Raw genomic sequence first — 21,017 nt, forward strand, 5'->3', positions numbered from 1 at the left:
CTTCTCTTTCCATTGAGCCACATTGCTTCTCTAAAATGATAAGCAATCTCCAGAACCATGGTTGAGGGGCACAGAATGATACTGACGTGCCATCTCAAATTTTAGTTAAAGAATAAAGTAGGTTTAGGTCAGTGAAAAGGCACTAAAGCTTTTTGTTTTTGTTTTTTAATAACTATATACAGCAAATGTCAAGGGCTATCAACGTTTTACAAATGACATATCAAAATCATGTTTTTCATTTACCTCTGGAGTGTTTAGAACAGAGGGTATAGGACTACTGCCTAGGTGTACATCTCTGACTTGACCTGATTTCTGAGCAGGTGTGTAAGATTAATCTTTGACCTCCAACTTGTCAATGGAGGTGGGGAGGGAGGGGTGTGTCACAAAATACATTTGATGCCAACTCTCAGACCTGTAGGAAGAGGGATATATTGACAGTAACTAATGAGAACATCCTATTCCTCGAACACTCAGAACAAACAGTGATATTAAGTTCACTTTTTGAAAATAGATTCACTGTACTAGAGATTCTTACTAGATCTCTTCTTTACTTCTCTTAAGGCTTGCCAAGCTCCCCCACTTGCTAAGTAGATATTATGCTAAATCCAGAGGCAAAGAAATAAAAAACGTACATTTGGCTGTTTTTTCCTCAAAGGTAAAGAGTTCCTCTGGCTCAAGAAGTCAACCAACAAATGTTTAATCAGCACCTGTTATGCCCAGTTTCAGGCACAAATAATTGCCCAGAAGAAGGTAAGATATACCCCCAAAACACCAACCATAAAGAAACAAATTGATAAACTGGCCTTCAACAAAATTAAAACCTTCTGTTCCTCAAAAACTAGTTAAGAGGATGAAAAGACAAATTGAAGACTGGTAGAAAAAAAGTTCAGAGAACATTTGTCTAGGAGGGGATTTGTACCCAGAATATACAGAGAATTGTCTAAACTCAATAATAAAAACCCAAGTTTTAAAAAAGGCAAAAAGAAATTTTTTTTTTAATTTAAAAAAATTTTTTTTTTCAACGTTTATTTATTTTTGGGACAGAGAGAGACAGAGCATGAACGGGGGAGGGGCAGAGAGAGAGGGAGACACAGCATCGGAAACAGGCTCCAGGCTCTGAGCCATCAGCCCAGAGCCTGACGCGGGGCTCGAACTCACGGACCGCGAGATCGTGACCTGGCTGAAGTCGGACGCTTAACCGACTGCGCCACCCAGGCGCCCCTGAAATTTTTTTTTTAAGTAAAAGATCTGTACTGACACTTTGTCAGTGAAGATTTATGGATGACAAATAAACACAAGCAAAGATGCTCAACATTATTAGTCACTGGGGAAACAGAAAAAAGCCACAATATCACTATATACTTATTAGAATGGGTATCATACCAAGTATTGACAAGGATGTGGAGAGACCAGGATGGAATGTAAAATGGCACAACTATTTCAGAAAACAGTTTGGCAATCTCTTAAAAAGTTAAACATAAACTTGCCACATACAATCCAGCCATTCCATTCCTAGGTATTTACCCAATATAAATAAAAACATATGTCCCTACAAAGGCTTGTACACAAATATTTATAGCAGCTTTATTTCTAATAGACCAAAACTAGAACACACAAAAGCCCCAAACGTCTATCAACAGCTAAACAGACTGTCATATACCCATACAATGGAACACCACTAAGCAATAAAAATAAATGAATAAGACAGCAACATGGATACATCTTTAAATAATTATGCTCAGTAAAAGAAGCCAGGAAAAAAAGAATACATTACTGTATGATTCCATTTATATAAAGAACTCTTAGAAATATCATTTTTAAAAAATTAAAAAGAAGGGGGGGCGGACCTGGGTGGCTCAGTCGGTTAAATGTCCTACTTCGGATCAGGACATGATCTCACAGCTCTTGAGTTCGAGCCCCGCTCATCAGCCTCTGTGCTGACAGCTCAAAGCCTAGAGCCTGCTTCAGATTCTGTGTCTCTCTTTCTCTCTCTCTCTTTCCGCTCCCCTCCCCACCCCTGCCGTTCATGCTCACTCGCTCTCTCTCAAAAATAAACACTAAAAAAAATTTTTTTAACTCTTGGAAATATAGTGACAGGAAGCAAATCAGTGGTTGCCTAGGGATGGGGGCAGGGGAAACAGTGCAGAGAAGCGAAGGGCAGGAGAGAAAGACTAAAAAGGGGAATAAAGAAACTTTTAGGGATGAAGGATATGCTCATTACCTTAATTGTAGTGATGGCTTCATGGATGTATATATATGCCAAAACTTGGCAATTTATAAACTTTAAATATGAGAAATTTTTGAATGTCAAATATTCTTCAATAAAGCAATTAAAAACTAATCAAGAAGACTTATACATATGAAAAGTTAAAAAAAAAATTTAAATCTGTGTATGTATCCTCTAAGATGGCCAAAATGATCCCTGCCCCTTGCTATTTATGCCCATTTGTAATCTCTGCTTGCAACTGGGCTGTATTTAATGACTTGTTTCATTAAAACACACTACAGCAGATGTAAAGAGATGTCACTTCCAAGATTAAGTTACAAAAAAACACAGTAGTGTCCTTCTGCCTTGGACTCTCCACACGCTTGCTCTGTGAACTGTCCTATGGAGAAGCCCAGGATATAAGGAATGAGGGAGGTCTCTGCCTAAAAACTATCAAGGAATTAAGGCCCTCAGTCCAACAGCCTTCAAAGGGCTAAATCCAATAACTATATGATTGAGTTTGGAAGTTAATCCTCTCCCAGATGAACCTTCTGATGAGTACGCAGCCCCAGACAACTGTCAGACTACAACCTCATGTGAGACTCTGAGCCAGACGTACCTAACTAAACCATGTCTGGATTCCTGATCCACAGAAACTGTGAAATATCTATGTTTGTTTCTTTAAGCCACAAAATTTTGGAGTACACAGTTTGTTACAAAGTAAAAGACAACTAATAAAAAATCTAAGTCACATTTATATAAAAGAAAGTCTTCAAAGCAATTATATCCATTTAGAACACATTCAGCTACAGTAACAGAACATTTGACTAAAACTGGATTAAACAGTCCAGACGTGAGACAGTCCAAGGTTAGTGCAGCATTTCAAAATGCTACCAGAGACCCAAGCCCTTTCTTTTTTTTTTTTTTATTTAAAAAAAATTTTTTTTAACGTTTTATTTATTTTTGAGACAGAGAGAGACAGAGCATGAACGGGGGAGGGGCAGAGAGAGAGGGAGACACAGAATCGGAAGCAGGCTCCAGGCTCTGAGCCATCAGCCCAGAGCCCAACGCGGGGCTCGAACCCACGGACCGCGAGATCGTGACCGGAGCTGAAGTCGGCCACTTAACCGACTGAGCCACCCAGGCGCCCTGACCCAAGCCCTTTCTATTCAGGCTCTAACATTAAGGGACAGGTCTCCATCCTAATGCATGTTATTGTAGGGTTACAATATGATCTCATGTCCACTATGGAAAAGAAGGGGAAGGGATTTTGCCTTTATCAGGAAAGTAAACACTTTCCTACAAACCTCAGAGATACTCTTCCACTTATATCTCACTCATCAGAACTGTTTTCCATTGCCACCCTTAGTTGCAAAGGAGTGTGGGAAGATGAGCATTTTTTTTTTTTTAAGTAAGGCACACTGCTGCCTCAACAAAGTGTTTTGTTAGTAAAGAAGAAAGGGGCAGTGCTCATTACATAGGCAACCAGCAGTATGAGCCGAAGCAATACATTATATCATGGTAAAACCAAAAATATTACAGTTTGTTTAGAGAAGGCCAAACCCACTATAAGCTATGGGGCCTTGAGAAGGTTTCTGAAAAGAGAGATGTTTAGAATTTGGCTAAGTAGAAAGGAAGAGCAAGGGAATTCTCAAAGAGGATAAAGGAACAAAAAACCACGAAGACAGGAAAATTCAATAAGACCTGAAAGTATATTACCCTGTATAAAGTTTTAATTGTCATGATTAACTTTTCAAAAAAATGCTGAGTGACAAATATGCATGTTGTTTCCTAGCATGGAAAAAATATCGCATCACGTTTAAAAGATAAAACATGGGTAAAGGATCTGAATAGGTATTTCTCTAAGGAAGATATACAAATGGCCCGTAAACACATGAAATGATGCTCAACATCACTAGTCACCAGGCAAATAGAAAGCAAAACCGTAACTAGATGCCACTTCACAACCACTAGGATGGCTAAAGTCAAAAAAGTCAGGTAATGATAAATTTCAGTGACGATGTAGTAAAACTGGAAGCTTCATGCACTGTAAAAATGGAAACTGGTGAAGCCAAATTAGAAAGAAGTATGGAAGTTCTTCAAACAACTAATCATGTTGTCATATGACCCAGCAAATCCCAAGAGAAATGAAAAAATGTCCACACAAAAACTTGTACGTGAAAGTTTATAGCAACATTGCATATTAACAGCCAAAAGGTGAAAACAATCCAAATGGCCATTAACTGAGGAATGGATCAACAAAATGTGGTATATTCATATAACGGAATATTATTTGGCCATAAAAAGGAATGAAGTACTTCTACTATAACATGGACAAACTTGAAAACATTACGTTAAAGAAGCCAGTTGAGAATGATACACATGCTGTGATTCCACTCATATGAAATGTCCAGAACAAGAAAATTTACAAGAGACAGAAAGTAGCTTACTGGTTGCCTATGGCTAAGGCAAGGATAAGTGGGCTTCGTCCACCTTGGTCCAAACCACCATTATTTCATAGCTGGATTATTTCAATAACTTAACCTACTTGGTTTCCCTGCTTCCATTCTTTGTCCACTAATGGATTCTGAGTGCCTATGACAGTTATCACAGAAGACAGTAGGTATTCAATAATTTAATTGTTATTATTCTGACTCCCAAGTCCTATGCTCTTTTCCAGTTTTTTTCTCCTGATTTATTTTGCAAATATCATGGTAGGAGAGACAGTGCTACTCAGCATTCAAACTCCCTTCCTATTTTGGGGAACTGCTGGTACCAATAGGAGGCAGCTACCTCTCGTCACAAAAACTGGAAACTCCATGGGACGCCTGGGTGGCTCAGTCAGTTAGGCGTCCGACTCCTCTGATTTAGACTCAGGTCATGATCCCATAGGTTTAGGAGATTGAGCCCTGCACTGGGCTCTGTGCTGATAACACAGAGCCTGCTTGGGATTCTCTCTCTCCCTCTCTTTCTCTGCACCTCCCTCTGCACTCTCTCTCTCTCTCTCTTTCAAAACAAATAAATAAACTTTAAAAAAAAAAAGAGAGAGAAGAAAGAAAAAAACTAGATACCCCAATTACTTATTTCGCCAGTTCCCCTGGCAACTAGAGTGTGAGAATGTAACCCAGGCTTGGCCAGATCACATGTACCCCCACAAAATGTGACTGGTAGCTGGGACAGAAGTTTTTTGAGGGATTTTTAAGTTTGTTTTCTTTTCTTTGGCAGCAGCAACATCTGGTTCTTCAGCCTGAGTCAGAAGCACCAGTAGAATCATCTTCTGAGGTCAACAATGTCAGTAGAGCTAGGTGCAGTGTTCATGGCTCTGGAGCAGCAGAATCCTCACCAGACAGGTTTCATGGTGTGACTTTGGCTGTGGTCTGGCTGTGTACCTTCCCTCAGTTCCTGCCTACTTTTAGAACTGGGTTTCCAGCCTTCCCAGTGATTCTGCAAATCCATCTTGTATCTTTCAACAAATTCCTTTTCTGCTAATGTCAGCCAGAGTTAATATGCATTGCTTATAGTTAAAAACAATGCCTGACAGAGGGCTCCTTACAAACTAACTCTTTAACCTTCTTAAACCCATGAGCAACATTTTAAATAGTGGTATTTCAGGAGGATTTTCCTATGAAGAAATGTAATCTCACGTTACCTCTAAACAGAAATAAATTCATTTCCTTTACTATTCTTTTTTTTTTTTTTTTTTAAAGAGAGAGAGAGCATGTGTGGGGAAGGGACAGAGAGAGAGGGAGACAGGGAATCCCAAGCAGACTCCATGCTGCCAGCACAGAGCCCAACACAGAGCTCGGAACTCACGAAACCATGAGATCATGATCTGAGCTGAAACCAAGAGTCAGACACTTAATTGACTGAGCCACCCAGGCGCCCCTCCTTTACTATTCCTTTTTAAAAAAATTTTTTTAACGTTTGTATTTTATTTTCTGAGAGACAGAGACAGAGCGCTAGTTAGGGAGGGGCAGAGAGAGAGGGAGACACAGAATCTGAAGCAGGCTCCAGGCTCTGAGCTGTCAGCACAGAGCCCAACGCAGGGCTCAAACCCACGAACCGTGAGATCATGACCTGAGCTGAAGTCGGACGCTTAACCCACTGAGCCACCCAGGTGCCCCCCTCCTTTACTATTCTTGATTAACTTTTCCCGGTCCTGTTATCTTCTCGAGAATCAGAATTCTTCCTCGCCTCACTCCAAAACAAGTCCATTGCCTATTTCCCTGAAGTTCCATTTCTTACCTACACTATAAATTCCACATGGTAATTCACCCCCTCAGTTGCATAAAAGAATAAAAGATACTTCATTAAAATGTATTGGAATCTTGTAGTACAGACTAAATGCATGTTCTTGGAAACAATCAAAATCTCCTTTAATAGCTGAACGAATAAACAAACTACAGCACAACTATGAAATGGAATATTATTTAGCAATAAAAAGAAATGAGCTATCAAAAAAAAAAAATGAGCTATCAAGCCACCAAAAGACACGGAGGAAAGCTAAATATACATTACTAAGTGAAAGAAGCCAATCTGAAAAGGCTATAGACTGTACGATTCCAACAATATCATATTCTGGGAAAGGCAAACTACAGAACAGTAAAAATACCAGTGGTTGCTAGGAGTTAGGGGAGAGGGAAGGATGGAGGGATAACTCCAGCACAGGAGATTTTTAGGGCAGTGAAACTATTCTGGAATCCTGCATTCTGTATCCTGTAATTGTGCATATATAACATTTATGCATTTGTCAAAATTCACAGAATATGCAATATAAAATGTGAACCCTAATATATAGTATGGACTTTATTTAATAACAATAGATCAATACTGACTCATCAATTATAACATGTACAACACTAACACAAAATGTAAATAATAGGGGAAATTTTGTGTTTGGTGGGGTGTAGGGGGTGGTAAAGGTGTCCCCATTTTTCAAAAGTTCATGTTATACCACTTTGTTTTTATGAAAGACCTACATTAGTACCTATTTTTGCTGAGAGAAATCTGAAGGGTATTTTGCTTTTACAAAAAAAAGATAAAAAGCAAAAAGAGTGTTCAGCATTCATTTTGCAGCAAGCCCTTATAGAGGCAGCATGCACCCAGAGCAGTGAGAGTGGCCCCAAGCTCCTTCCCTGGGAACTATACTCAGCATGTCAGCATCAAGCTCCATAGCATCGAACTGTGTCTATGAGCATTTGTGCTTTACTTTGATGTATTTTGTGCATCCATTAGCAAGATGTGCCCTAAGGTATCAGAAAAGCCTAAGAAAGGTTACTTTTGGGGTCTAGAATCACTCAAAGATTTTTTCCATATAGGTTAATGGTAATTGCTTTTTTGCTTCACACCATTTTAGCTCACAAAAAGTTTCATAGGAATACTCCATTTTCAGATGGTGGGAGAAAACCATACAGCTGACCACTGAACAATGCAGAAGTTAGGGGCAACCCTCATGCAGTCAAAAATCCATATATAACTTTTGACTCCTGGGTGGCTCAGTTGATTTAGCCTCCGACTCTTGGTTTCAGCTCAGGTCATGATCCAAGGGTCGTGGGATCCAGCCCCACATTGGGCTCTGTGCTGAACGTGGAATCTGCTTGAAATTTTCTCTCTTTCTCTCTCTCTCTCTCTCCCCCCCCCCACTAGTGCTCTCTCTGTCTCAAAAAAAACAAACAAAAAAAAGTAACTTCTAGGGGCGCCTGGGTGGTGCAGTCGGTTAAGCGTCCGACTTCAGCCAGGTCACGATCTCGCGGTCCGTGAGTTCGAGCCCCGCGTCGGGCTCTGGGCTGATGGCTCAGAGCCTGGAGCCTGTTTCTGATTCTGTGTCTCCCTCTCTCTCTGCCCCTCCCCCGTTCATGCTCTGTCTCTCTCTGTCCCAAAAAAATAAATAAACGTTAAAAAAAAAAAAAAATTTTTTTAAAATAAAAAAAAAAAAGTAACTTCTAATAGCTCACTGTTGACCAGAAGCCTTACCAATAACATAAACAGTTGATTAACACATATTTTGTATGCTATCATATACTGTATTCTTACAATAAAGTAAGTTAGGGAAAAGTAAATGTAGATAACTATAAGAAAAAGAAAATACATTTACAGTACCATATGTATAAAAAAAAATCCACGTATACGTGAACTCATGAGGTTTAAACCCATGTTGTTAAAGGGTCAACCATATTTGGGAACTCTCTGTACCTCCCCACCCCTTTTTCTGTAACCCTAAAAGGAACTAAAATATTATAAAATAATATCACGATGTGGGAAGATGAAGGTTAAAACATTCTAAGATTCTTGTACTGTTTGGAAGAAAGAGATGTTGATTATCTCTAGACTGAATCAAATAATGCATGTTAAAAATTTAACGGAAACCACATAAGTTTAAATAAAAACAATTTTTTTCTTACAAAGCAAATCTATAATTTTTTTAAGTGTGGTGGCTTACCTGAGATTCCAGAACCTCCAGCTTGCGTTTCCTTGCATGAAGAGCTTTACTTGGAAAAGCCCAGTAATAATTAGACGTTCCAATCCTCTCACAGTCAACCATACCGTCATCAACTAAGCTTTGAAGGACTTCTTTTACTGACATAGCAGCTAAAAGAGAGAATTTTTAAAGACTACATTAAGACACATCCTATACAATTAAAAGGCTAAAAACTAGGAAAATACCTGTAATAAATATTACAGAAGGGGTACTTAACAAAGGAGCTTTTAAAAATAAAAATAAAATACTACAATGGAAAAACAAAAGTACATCAATGAACAAAAACAAAATATACACAGTCAACAAACAAAAATGTTTAACCCCACTAATAACTGAAGAAAGCAAAATAAAGCAATGACATATGATTTCTTGACTACAATATCATAAAAGATTTAGGGTAATGAGTACCCTCATCATGGGTAGAGAATATGACAATATATATTGAAAACCTTAGATTTATGCATACCTTTTATGTAGAAATTCCACTATTTTAAATTCAACCAAAGAAAATGACAGATAAGCATAACGATGCTTGTCAAAGCACTGTTTTCAATAGCAAAAAACTGGAAACCAGTCCAATAACTGGACTTGTAATATTGTGGGGCGCCTGAGTGGCATAGTCGATTAAGCGTCTGACTCTTGATTTCGGCTCAAGTCATGATCTCACGGTTTGTGAGTTTGAGCCCTGCATTGGGCTCTGTGCTAAACTGCAGAGCCTCCTTGGGATTTTATCTCCGTCTCTCGGCCCCTCCTCCACTTGCTCTCTATCTCTCTCTCTCTCTCAAAATAAACAAAAACAACTTAAAAAAAAAAAAGCATTTATTGTGACAGGATACTATACAATCACTAAATTTATGTTATAAAATATTTAATGGCATGGATATATATACACATTCAAAATGTAGTGTATAAAATATAAACAAATAAAGTTAAAATATGCACTAATGTGACAGAAGTTATCTTTAAGAGGCAATTTTTATTTCCTCTTTTTGTTCATTTTTCTTATTTTTTCCAACAATGAACATGTTTTGCCTTCTTTGCTAAGAAAACTAACAAAAGAAAAAAAAACTTGTGAAAAATTAAAACAATAAACTGAATATTACGGTTAAGGGTAAGATAAAAAATCAGAAAGAAGTTTTCAAAAGTAGCATATAAAAATGTAAAGTCAAATATGACTTTATTTGAAATTCATGAACAATTCTTACTTTCTATTAAGTAAAACTGTACTGAGAAATTATCCATATTTTTATGTCCACTTTAATTTTTTCTACAGATTCCTAAATATAATAAAACCTATTAGAAAACTAAGGATTTAATAAATTAAAAAAAAAATCGACACCGAATGTGCAAAACATTCAACCTCACTCGTAAAGAAATACAAAGTGAAATGAAATGTCAACGATTCTAAAAATGAAAACACAATTCTGAGAAATGAATGTGAATATAATTTGGAATAGCCTTTCCTGAAGGCACTTTGAGAATATGTATTAAATGTCTAAAACTACACAAGTCTCTATTTTCCACTCTATTTCTAGGAGCATTTCCTAAATGAAGTGATAGGAGATGTGGGGGGGGGGGGGGGGGAAGTATGGGTAAGGAGAGAAAGGGATGAATAGGTGGAGCACATTGAGATTTTAGGGCAGTAATAAAATCCTCTGCATGACACGATAATGATGGATCCGTGTCATTATACACTTGTCCAAACTCACAGAATGCAAAGCAAACCATGGGCTTTGGGGGATTAGGATGTGTCAGCTGTAACAAACGGACCACTGATGAGTGATGCTGACAGCAGGAGAATTTACATGTGGGGGAGCAGGAAGCATATGGGATATCTCTGTACCTTCCACTCAATTCTTCTATGACCCTAAAACTGCCCTAAAAAATCACGTTTTTAGAAAAAAATTCATAGGTAGTATGTTACACATTAATTTTAGCAGCAAAGTTTGTGAACAACCTAGGTGTTCAACAAAAGGTAACAAGCTAAGCAAATTAGGGTATAGTGGGTGGTCACAGAATGAAACATTAGGAGATGCAGATGTTGTGCATCTTTTTTTTTTTTTAAGTTTATTTATTTATTTTGAGAGACAGAGGAAAAAAGGGAATCTGGGGCTGACAGCACAGAGCCCCACGAGGGGCTCAATCCCATGCACTGTGAGATCATGACCTGAATAGAAATCAAGAGTCAGCCACTTAACCAACTGAGCCACCCAGGCACCCCACATCATTCTTTAAGCAAATGACATAATGAAATATAGATGACATAATGTTATATGAAAAATGCATGAACACAAAACTGCATATACAGGACAGTTCCCTCAAAAAAAAAAAAAAAAAAAAAGACAGATACATACATACATACACAAATAGAACCAAAGAATAAGACACCAAAATAACACCAAAATGTTAACAGTGGTGATCCCAGAATAGAGGGCTTATGAACAATTTTTACTTATAAACATGTATAGCTTATACAATGAAAATAAGATTTAAATACATATATATATACATATATATGTGTGTATGTCTATATATATGTATATATATATAGACACACACACACACACACACACACACACACCATATATAGGGGGTTTAACAGTGACCCTTCAAAAGATAACCCCCAAATCCTGTGAATATGACCTGATTTGGAAAAAGGGTCTGTATAGATGCAGTTAAGGATCATAGATGAAATCATCCATGTTTTAGGGTGGTATGGCCCAAATCCAATGACATATGTCCTTATAAGAGATAGAAATGGAGAAAATAAAGGGGAAGTCTATGTAAAAACAGAGGCAGAGATTAGAACAATGTGTCTATAAGCCAAGTACTGCTGACAGCCACCAGAAGCCAGGAGAGAAGCAGGAGACAGATTCTCCTTCAGAACCTCCAGAAGGAACCAACCCTACCAATACCCTGATTTTAGACTTCTGGCTTCCAAACTTTGAAAGAATAAATTCTACTGTGTTAAGCTACCAAGTTTGTGGTAATTTGTTACAAAAGCTTAGAAAACCACTACACCATGTAAAGATATGAAGTCACATTTAACAAATACAAGAACATAAATGAAATGTTTACTTCTCTTGAAGTAAATATACCTATAAATAAATAAACGTGTGCATGCATGTTTGTATAGGTATGCGTGCGTATTCCATTTTAATTTTCCTAAAGCAGATACTCCAAACACAAGAATCATGGCCACAGCCCAAAGACATCATGTAAGGACTTTTATAAACATTCTTCACCTGTAGAAATTTATGTTTTCATTAAGTGAAAGACTGTTACAGAAAAGATGGCCAATGTATCACAAAATGGCTCCACACATCTTTGATACTCACTAATGCCTTTTTCTTTGGGAGCAATCTTCTCCATGTCTTTTAATTGAAACACATCTTTCTGTTTAAAAGAGTTTAAAAAAAGATGAAAAACATATATTTATTTTCTACTATATATTCATATTTACCATAACTATATTAATAAAACTTTGTACTAAAAGTTGTGTCTGGTAATGAACAGTGTGACAGAATCAAGCATTTTAGAGCCAGAACAAACTGCAATTGTCTTGTTTGATACCTTCAACAGAATTTAAAAAGGGACAAATTTTGCATGAACATTCAATTCTTTAAAGTAACTGAAGATCAGAATGTAAAGAATATCTTCCCATCGAGGTATAAAGACTACTTACAATGAATCATTTAACATGAAATAATCACCTTCTCTGACACTGTGATTTTAAGAAAACAGTGATTTGCTTAGCATGCATCGTACATCACAGATTTAGCAGTTTTAACTAAAAGTAAAACAGACAACTGATGGGCGTCTACTTGAGATTCTCTCTTTCCCTCTGCCCCTCTCCCCAGCTTGCAGGCATGCACGCTCCCTCTCAAAAAAAACAAAGAAAACAAAAAAACTCAGTGACTAGTGAACTTCTAGAAGCTGCTCACACTCATTAATATGCTGTTATTAATTGAAGGCAGGGCTGAAAAGTTTTCAATCTGAAACAGCCAATTTTGATACTGAGAAAATGATTACCCTCACCACTCTCCCCAGCCTTCCACAGCCTAGTAAGAATGAAATCTACTTTTCTTGCTGAGACCACAGGAAAAATATTTTAACTGTGTACAAGTCATAATCCTCACATACAAATTTCATCAATTTATCTTTCTAATCATCATCATTAATATGATACTCTGTTCTGAATTGCCAATGACTTTTAGTAAGTCATTGAAGGGAGGTAACATTAGTAAAATTACACTTAGAAGGCAGTTTTTAAAATAAAGGTTCCCAGAGTGTTTTGCTTGTTTTACTGAGAATCTGAATTATCAAAATGAAAATGTCCTTATTAATTTCATACTCTATTTTGCCATTTTCTTTTATCTTCTTCACATCTGTATATAATGAAAGTAGCCAGTAGAATGTGGTCAGACTAGACTTTGAAGGTCCTATCAAGTATTAGGCTAAGACATAGGAAATTAGTGTTTTTTGTAGGTCTAAGATTTGGACTTGAACTGGAAGAAGAAAAAAAAAAAGCTGCTGTTGAGCAACATGGTAAAAAAACCAGCTTCTAGAGCCAGGTGCCTGGATTTAAATCCTGGCTCTACCACTTAGGACCTGAAACTTCAAACATATTTCCCATTAGTGGCAGGCACAAATATCTGGAATAAATTAAGGAGGCCTACGATATGTAACACGATAGTCAGATTTATAAATGCAAAGAGGCAGCATTTAACACTGCCTAAAACCTAAAAATCAGATGATCCTCCCTGGATTTGAATCCTAGTGGTACTACCACTTTAATTTTTTGAGATCCAGGGCTGGTACCTTAGGCTGTGTCTCAGATGTCCTCATCTGTAGAATGAGAATCATAACAGTCCTGATAGCAAAGGATTAAAAAGGATGGAATCAGATAACCTACACCAAGCGCTCAGAGCAATGATTGGCACCTAGGAAGCACTCAGCTGATGTCAACAATTATCACTATTATTCCCAGGCAGAAAGGGGACACAATCAAATATATGCTTCAGAAAGATCATTTGGTGCCAGTGTGGTGTAGTAGGAGTTTGGACAGAAGTGAACATTGGGGTAGAGTTCTTTCATACTCCATAGCTTCACAGAAACTAAAAATGTTTGCATAATTTTATCCACTATTCAGGAAATTGATTGGCACTGATATTTAATAAAAAAAGGTACAGTTAACACTGAATGACATATACTTAAGGAGAAAATTACATAAAATACTAAAAATCTTAGAGAAAACAACTCACCGTCTCAAAAAATATTTCCATCATGCGGGCTCTCTTCTCCTCTGCACTCAGTCCCTTTTTCTTTGACTAAAGCACAAAAGTAAAAAAGTAGACACTGCATTAAAAAAAAACAAAAAAACACTGCATTCTAAAATAACTTGATCTGAAACATCATCTGAAATGTTATGGTCTTGTCTGCCAATGAGTTTGATAACTCTCAGAGCCAGGCCTCAAGACCCATTTAAACTACTATATGCCAAGCCCTGTGGTAGGTGCTGCCAGTAAAATAACAAGTGTGATTGTGACAGAGCCTGGCAGTTTATAGAAATTCGATATTTATCAAATGATCCAATGATAAGTCCCTGTATTTACCTTCAAAGGACTTATAATCTCTCAAAGAAAATAGATGTAACTAATAAATGATGGAAGTACATTCACAAATTGCTACCAAGTACAGAATTGGGGAGGGCTGAGGGCTATCTAGGAAGGCTAGAGATGAAAAGGATTTTGGCAAGTTGAGAAATGGTGAGGTGTCCTGGGCAGACCACACAGAGCCATGATGTTATGGAAGTCTGTGGAATGCATCAGAAAGCCAAGCACTCAGGGATGATTACTGCATAGTGCATGTAGAGGGAGTGGCAGAGAAGGTGAGAAAGGTTGTCGGGGGCCAGATCACGGAAGGCTGACTGTCCAGCCAAAGAGAATGTATGTTATTCTTTCTAGACAATGAGAAGCTACTGGGTGAATTTCTAAAGCAGAAGAGTGACAAGATTAGAGTTACGTTTTAGTAAGATGGCATATAGTAGCATTGTGGAGGATAGGCTGGAGGAAGAAAAAAACCTATCCAAGTAGAAAACGGAAGCCTACTGAAGGTTTCTACTATTCTGTAACTATAGTTTAGCCAATTTAAAATTAAGATAATTAACACGTAACTAAAATGTCTGTTGATAATTCAATTTTATAATATATTGTATTTAGAACATATAAAGCTGAAATCCAAATTTTTTTAAAAAGCCAAATTCCCTCAATGCAAAGATTCGCAGAAAATAACAAAAGAGAAAATCATGACTAATAGAGAATTCCACACTAATGTTTTTTAGGTCATCTGAATCTTTCTCAAAAATCACTCAGGATTATGAGGCAACATAAACTGTTTAGTAAGAAGTTTAAAACACTTTACACCACTTTAAAAAAGCAGACATTAAAAACAAAGACTGAGTCTTTGCAACTAAATACTCCATTGGAAAATGAAAGCCTATAATAGACAGGGACAGGGATTTGAAATTGCCATCCTGAATACAAACCAGAGTCCTAAGTCTTTATTCTACTTGCAGAACCTAGAAACCCACTAACTGATTTTCACAGCAATAAAATTATCAGGTGTTCCTGGATGAACTGTATAGATAAAATAAGTAGGATTAATGTTGATATTTCTCTTTTTTCTCTGTCTACTCTTGAACACTATAGTTCCCCCTAGGTTTTCTATTGATCCCTTCATGTCCTCACACTTTTCTTTGATCTTATCTGCTTTTATGGTTTTAACAAACACTTATGCTGAATCCTCCAATCGTAAATCGGTCTCTGAAGTATGCTCCTGAGCTACAATCTCATGTATCTACCTGCCTACTGGACAGACTTCAAACTCAGAGGGTTTCAACTGAACTCTTCTTCTCCCACATCTACTCCCCAAACCTGCTGTTCCAGGTCTTGAGCTCAGTTAGATACCTTGTCACCTAAGCCAGAGGCCTGGCAGTCGTCCCAGGTTCCTTCATCCCTTTTACTCTACATCAGACCAATCACCAAGTTCTGCCAATTTTAGTGCTTAACTATTCCTCAAATCTATCCAGTCTGCTCCATCCCCATAACCTCCACCTCGATTCAGGCCTTCATTATGTGTGCTGTCTCCTGCAACATTCCTGCAGGCCCCCTCGCCACACTTTGTCTCACCCTCTAAGTCCACATTCCACACTGCCAAGAAGCAAATCTAACTATGCCTCTCCTTGCTTTTTCAGTGTTTCCGAACCATCCAGAAGTATCCAATCATTCTACGAGGCCCTTTATCACCTGACCGCAATCTACCTCTCACAGATACCACTCCCCACATCAAATTTGACCATACCATGGAGAGTTAAGCCACTTGAGCTGTAATACAAAAATCAGATGGTCCCTGACTTACTATGGTTCCACTTTTTCAACTTTACCATAGTGTGAAAGTGATACACATTCAATAGAAACCATACTTCAAATTTTGAATCTGAATCTTTTCCCAGGCTAGCGATAGGAAGTACAATACTCTCATGAGGCTGGGCAGCCACACGACCATGACGGTACACAACCAATACACTTACAATCATTCTGTTTTTCACTTTCAGTACACTTTTCAATAAATTACATGAGATATTTAATACTTTACTATAAAATAGGCTTTGTCTTAGATGCTTTTGCCCAGCTATAGGCTAATGTATAAGTGTTCTGAGCATGTTTAAGTAGGCTAGGCTAAGCTACGATGCTCCATAGGTTAGGTGTATTAAATGCATTTTTGACTTAATGATATTTTCAAATTACAGTGGGTTTATTGGGGTGTAACTCCATTGTGAGTTGAGGAAGATCTGTACTTGTAATTCTCCACTCGCAGCATGCTCTTTCCCATTTTTATGTCTTTCACAAAATGTTCTAAAACACCTGTTCCTCTCTCCTAGTCGAAACTCCAAAAAAAATCTCCTAAGGCTTAGTTTAAGCATTCTGTAAAAGAGCTTCCCCTGAGCTCACAGGACAGGCTGAGTGTCATCCCATGTGTTCCCAGAACACAACTTTATCAAATCAATTTGTATACTTGTCTTTCTCAGCAGACTGAAAACTTCAGAACATGCATTGCCCTTGCCTTCCTAGAGCTTAGTGCTAGGTTAGAGCAGACCCAAAGGCCATCCCTTGACTTCAGGACCATGTATCCACAGCCCTAACTCTAAACTTTGAGACTGTTCAGGCTCCCAAACCCCACAACATCCTCTGCACTCCCATATATGACACAGGGTAAATTAATAATAAAGAATTCTGTGCTAACCATTTATGGCCTTTCCTGGAGAGATAAATCACAGAAATCTCAGGTGGGCAAGCTCCAAAAAACCATATAGATCTATTTGCTAAACCTGGAGTCAACAGCTGGCATTCAATACTGCTTTAATTAGCCTCCCTTCACACTGGCCTCAGCAGTATCAAAACAACCAAGCATGAAATCCACACCCAGTTAGAAGGCTCTTTTGGTTCATTTTTCTAGTCCAATGGGTTTCAAACTGCCATTAGAAGTATCTCACGAGCTTTTCAAAAATACTGATACCAAGGCACATGCCATATGAACTGAATCAGAATCTCTGAGACCAGACCTTGGTCTGGGCATGCATATCTTACAAAGCCTCTCCACGTGCTTTAACTCCCCAGGGTTGAGAACACTGCTCTTCTCACCCCAGAATCTAGCGACAGGTCAGGGGTACTGGGTGGCAGCAAGGATCCCTTTAGGACTAGTCTGTAGCTACATCAGTGGAAAACAGATCCAAAGCTTTAAATGGGTCCTAACATTTTGGTATTATTAAACAGCTCCTTGGAGAGACTCATGGACTCCACAACAATCTGCCCACCAGAAGCAGACAATGAGGAGAGTCTAGTGTCCTGGAGGCACACAGTTGTAGGAAAGTTCACATCAGTTCAGAAGCTATGAAAGTTACTCAAGAAATATGGATGAGCTGTATTATCCTTTAACATTGTTGTCAGGCTAATTTACTCATCAGTCTCTTTTATGACTAGAAATAGTTTTTATTATTAACCACAGTAGGAGAGTATCATGGCCAGAATGAAAATAACTAACGTAAAAGGATACCATATTAATTCATATCTAGAAATTTCTCCAAAAAAAAAAATCAACAAGGGCTTACTTAATAGTTAATATTAAAGAAAATCTGCTGACAACATAAGTTAGAGATATATTCAAATTAGTATATATATATATAGGTATAGATATCTATATATTCAAATAAAGATATATTGAATATATATATTCAAATATGTATATATATTCAAATTAGTAAGTAAGGGGACTCAAGACTTGACCTGAGGACAACAAAGCTTCCTGGTCAACTAACATATAGCTATCCCCACTTTTCAGAAGACTTACATTAGTACCTATTTTCACTAACCAAAAGAAATCCTAAGAGCATTTTCACTTGTATGGAAAAAAGACAAAAAGTGAAGAACCAGTGTTCAGCGTTTGGTTTAGGAATGGCTCCACCAAGCTCCTTCCCTGGGAACTACATTCAGCATCTCAAGCATAAGCCACCACAGTTTTGAACTGTGTCTATGAGTAGCTGCACTGGCAAGATGTATCCTAGGGTGTGTGAAAAGCCTAAGAGAGAGAAAAAAATTCTTTAAAGTTTTAAAAAATTAAAAAAGAGAAAAGCCTAAGAAGGTTTTTTTTTTTTTTAGGTCTCAGAAATGCTCAAAAAAATTTTTTTTCCCAGGCGCCTGGGTGGCTCAGTCGGTTAAGCGGCCAACTTCGGCTCAGGTCATGATCTCACTGTCCGTGAGTTTGAGCCCTGCGTCGGGCTCTGTGCTGACAGCTCAGAGCCTGGAGCCTGTTTCAGATTCTGTGTCTCCCTCTCTCTGACCCTCCCCTGTTCATGCTCTGTCTCTCCCTGTCTCAAAAATAAATAAAACGTTAAAAAAAATTTAAAAGAAAATATTTTTTTTCCATACAAATTAATAATTGCTGCTGCTGCTTCCCCTTACATCATTTCAGATGACAAAAGGCTTCATAGGAACACTACTCTTTCAAAGAGGGGGGGAACCTGTATTTTAAACCACTTAAAAAGCCATACATCTAAGGAACCTTCTCCAATTAGGAGTTACAGATTCCCAAAATCAGCTCTGTTTACCAATTACAATACAACTTTGAAAAATTAAAAGTAGATGATATCTGTTGCCCTCAGAAGTGGCAGAGTACGTTACATCTCTCCAATTCCAAATATATGCCTGTACTTGTTTACCCACCAAGCCCAACCAAATCAAAACAAACTGGGATTAATTCAAAATCAGGAAAGGGAACAAAACTTTGTCTTTGATCAACATAACACTAAACATACTTCCTGAGCATACATTTAAAAAATAGGATGTATCTCCAAGTTTTATTCTATTTCATGTTTCTCCATTATCAGAGGTAAGCATCTGGAAATAGTTAACAGCATTATTACCATTTAGAATCAGAAGGTGATTCATATGTAAAGAGACATTAGGTAAAAGGATAAAGTTAATGCATTTGTGCTGCATAGTTCTCAATGGTCAGTTGTGTTAGGCCAGTAACACTACTGAGAAATACACTACCACACAGCATGGATCACAGATTGAAGTGTGCTCCTGTTCGGCTTCTGAGATCGTTTTATGCCCAGGTGGCTGCGTTGTTAGTTTAACCACAAAGAAGCCGTTATCAGTTGTAATTACATCTGGACAAGTATCTTCAAATAAGTACCATACAACCTAGATCCTTGCCCAGCAAAATAACGGCCACTTAACTAAATTAAGATATTAAAATCTTAGATTCATTTAATTAGATGTTGATTCTCTGCCAACAGAGGCAGAAAAAAAAATGACATGAAACTGAAGTTTATGGAAATGATTTGATGAGGGGCTTCTGGGTGGCTCAGTCGGTTGGGCCTCCAGCTCTTAATTTCGGCTCAGGTCATGATCCGGGGGTCTTAGGATCAGGCCCCGCCACCGGCCCTGAGCCGAGCATGGAGCCTACTTGGGATTCTCGCTCTCTCTCCCTCACTCTAACCCTCTCCCCCGCTCGCGCTCTCTCTCAAATTAAAAAAAAAAAAAATTTTTTTTTAATGATTGGACGAGCTAAAAGACATTAAATTCACAAAGATACAAGCACGCCTTGGAATCTTACCAGGACTTAACCTACCATGGTATGCAGGGAAGGCTAACTCAGCGCAGTGCTTCCCTAATAAACGGACTAACTCCTTACCAACCAGCAGTTCAGAGCACAAAAGGACATCGATTCCAGCCCTTTGGTAAAAGAACAACGGATTTTCAAAGAAATCTTACTGGCATTAAGTGAAGATTCGTTACTTCTGAAACCGTGAGCCACTCAGAAACGTGCTCTACAAACCATGATACATAGCACTCGTCTAGGACCCAAGATGCCGGCTCGCTCGCACCTTTCCCGGTTCTTCCTAAGAGGCTGCACCTTTGGCAGCAGAATCCGGGGAGCCTGGTGCAATGGTTCTGAAGCGGCTCGTGCTTTGGACAGGTCGCTAAGTTTGTGAAACACTCGGGTCGCTTTCGCGAACGCCTCCGGATTTTAACCTAACCCGCCTTGGAAGGCTCTGGGGACAGCGCGGGGCGCGCAAGGCCGGGAAGGCGGCGGACGCCCCGCGGCGTAGGGGTAGCAGGCCCGGGGCCACGCCTCAGCCTCTGGGCTCCGGCCGCGTCGACCTGGCGGCCCCTCCATGGGAGCCAAGCCCCCGAAGCCCCGCCGGGGCCTCAAGCTGCCGAGGAGCTCCGCCGCCTCGAGAGTGGGAAGGAGCGGGACCCTGGAGCTCGGCCTCAGTTCTTACCATAACGGATATTCCGAAGGCTGGGCCTGCGCGAAGCGAGGGGCGGAGCGGGACTAGACGGGTTTGATTTTGGCGCGGACACGGCCAGGGGGCGGAGCAGCGACCAGGAAGAGGTGGGACGGGGGCCGACCTCCGCACCAACGGTGCGCGGCGACCCCTGGCGGCTCGGCGGAGCGGCCGGCCGAAGAGGGGCGGGGTCGGCCAGGGCGCTGCTTGGACTGGTCTCTCCGCGCTCCTGCCTCTGCTCTCATGATGTAGAATGTGACTCCTTTTTTTAGAAAGTCTTAAGCCCTCACTTTAGGGCACGTTTTCCTCGCGCTGCAGAAACCCGGCCTAAAGTTGGCCTTAAAAAATAGAGGCGGTTTGACTCTCGAGGAAGGAAGCGCTGCCCCCATCCACCAGGATTTGCCCAGCCTGAGGCGGACTTTGTTCTCTCCTAATTTTACCCCTCTTCATTGCAGCTCTCTTCAGTGTTTTCCCAGTTT

General features: G+C 39.1%; 1 protein-coding gene across 1 annotated transcript in view; it reads right to left on the reverse strand.

Moving 5' to 3' along the window:
• The window catches only part of MND1 (meiotic nuclear divisions 1), a 64,617-nt gene extending 43,940 nt beyond the window's left edge, over positions 1-20,677 (reverse strand). Inside the window, exons 1-4 of the mRNA XM_086704065.1 lie at positions 20,533-20,677; positions 13,949-14,014; positions 12,023-12,080; positions 8,646-8,794 (exon numbers count right to left, since the gene is read on the reverse strand). Coding sequence (XP_086560191.1) covers positions 8,646-8,794; positions 12,023-12,080; positions 13,949-14,014; positions 20,533-20,535 — 276 coding nt within the window. The 5' untranslated portion in view covers positions 20,536-20,677. The remainder of the gene's footprint in view (positions 1-8,645; positions 8,795-12,022; positions 12,081-13,948; positions 14,015-20,532) is intronic.
• Positions 20,678-21,017: the final 340 nt, after the last annotated feature.

The sequence above is a fragment of the Puma concolor genome, chromosome B1, assembly GCF_028749965.1.
Source record: "Puma concolor isolate L17-30 chromosome B1, mPumCon1.1.hap2, whole genome shotgun sequence".
In the NCBI taxonomy this organism is placed as follows: Eukaryota; Metazoa; Chordata; class Mammalia; order Carnivora; family Felidae; genus Puma; species Puma concolor.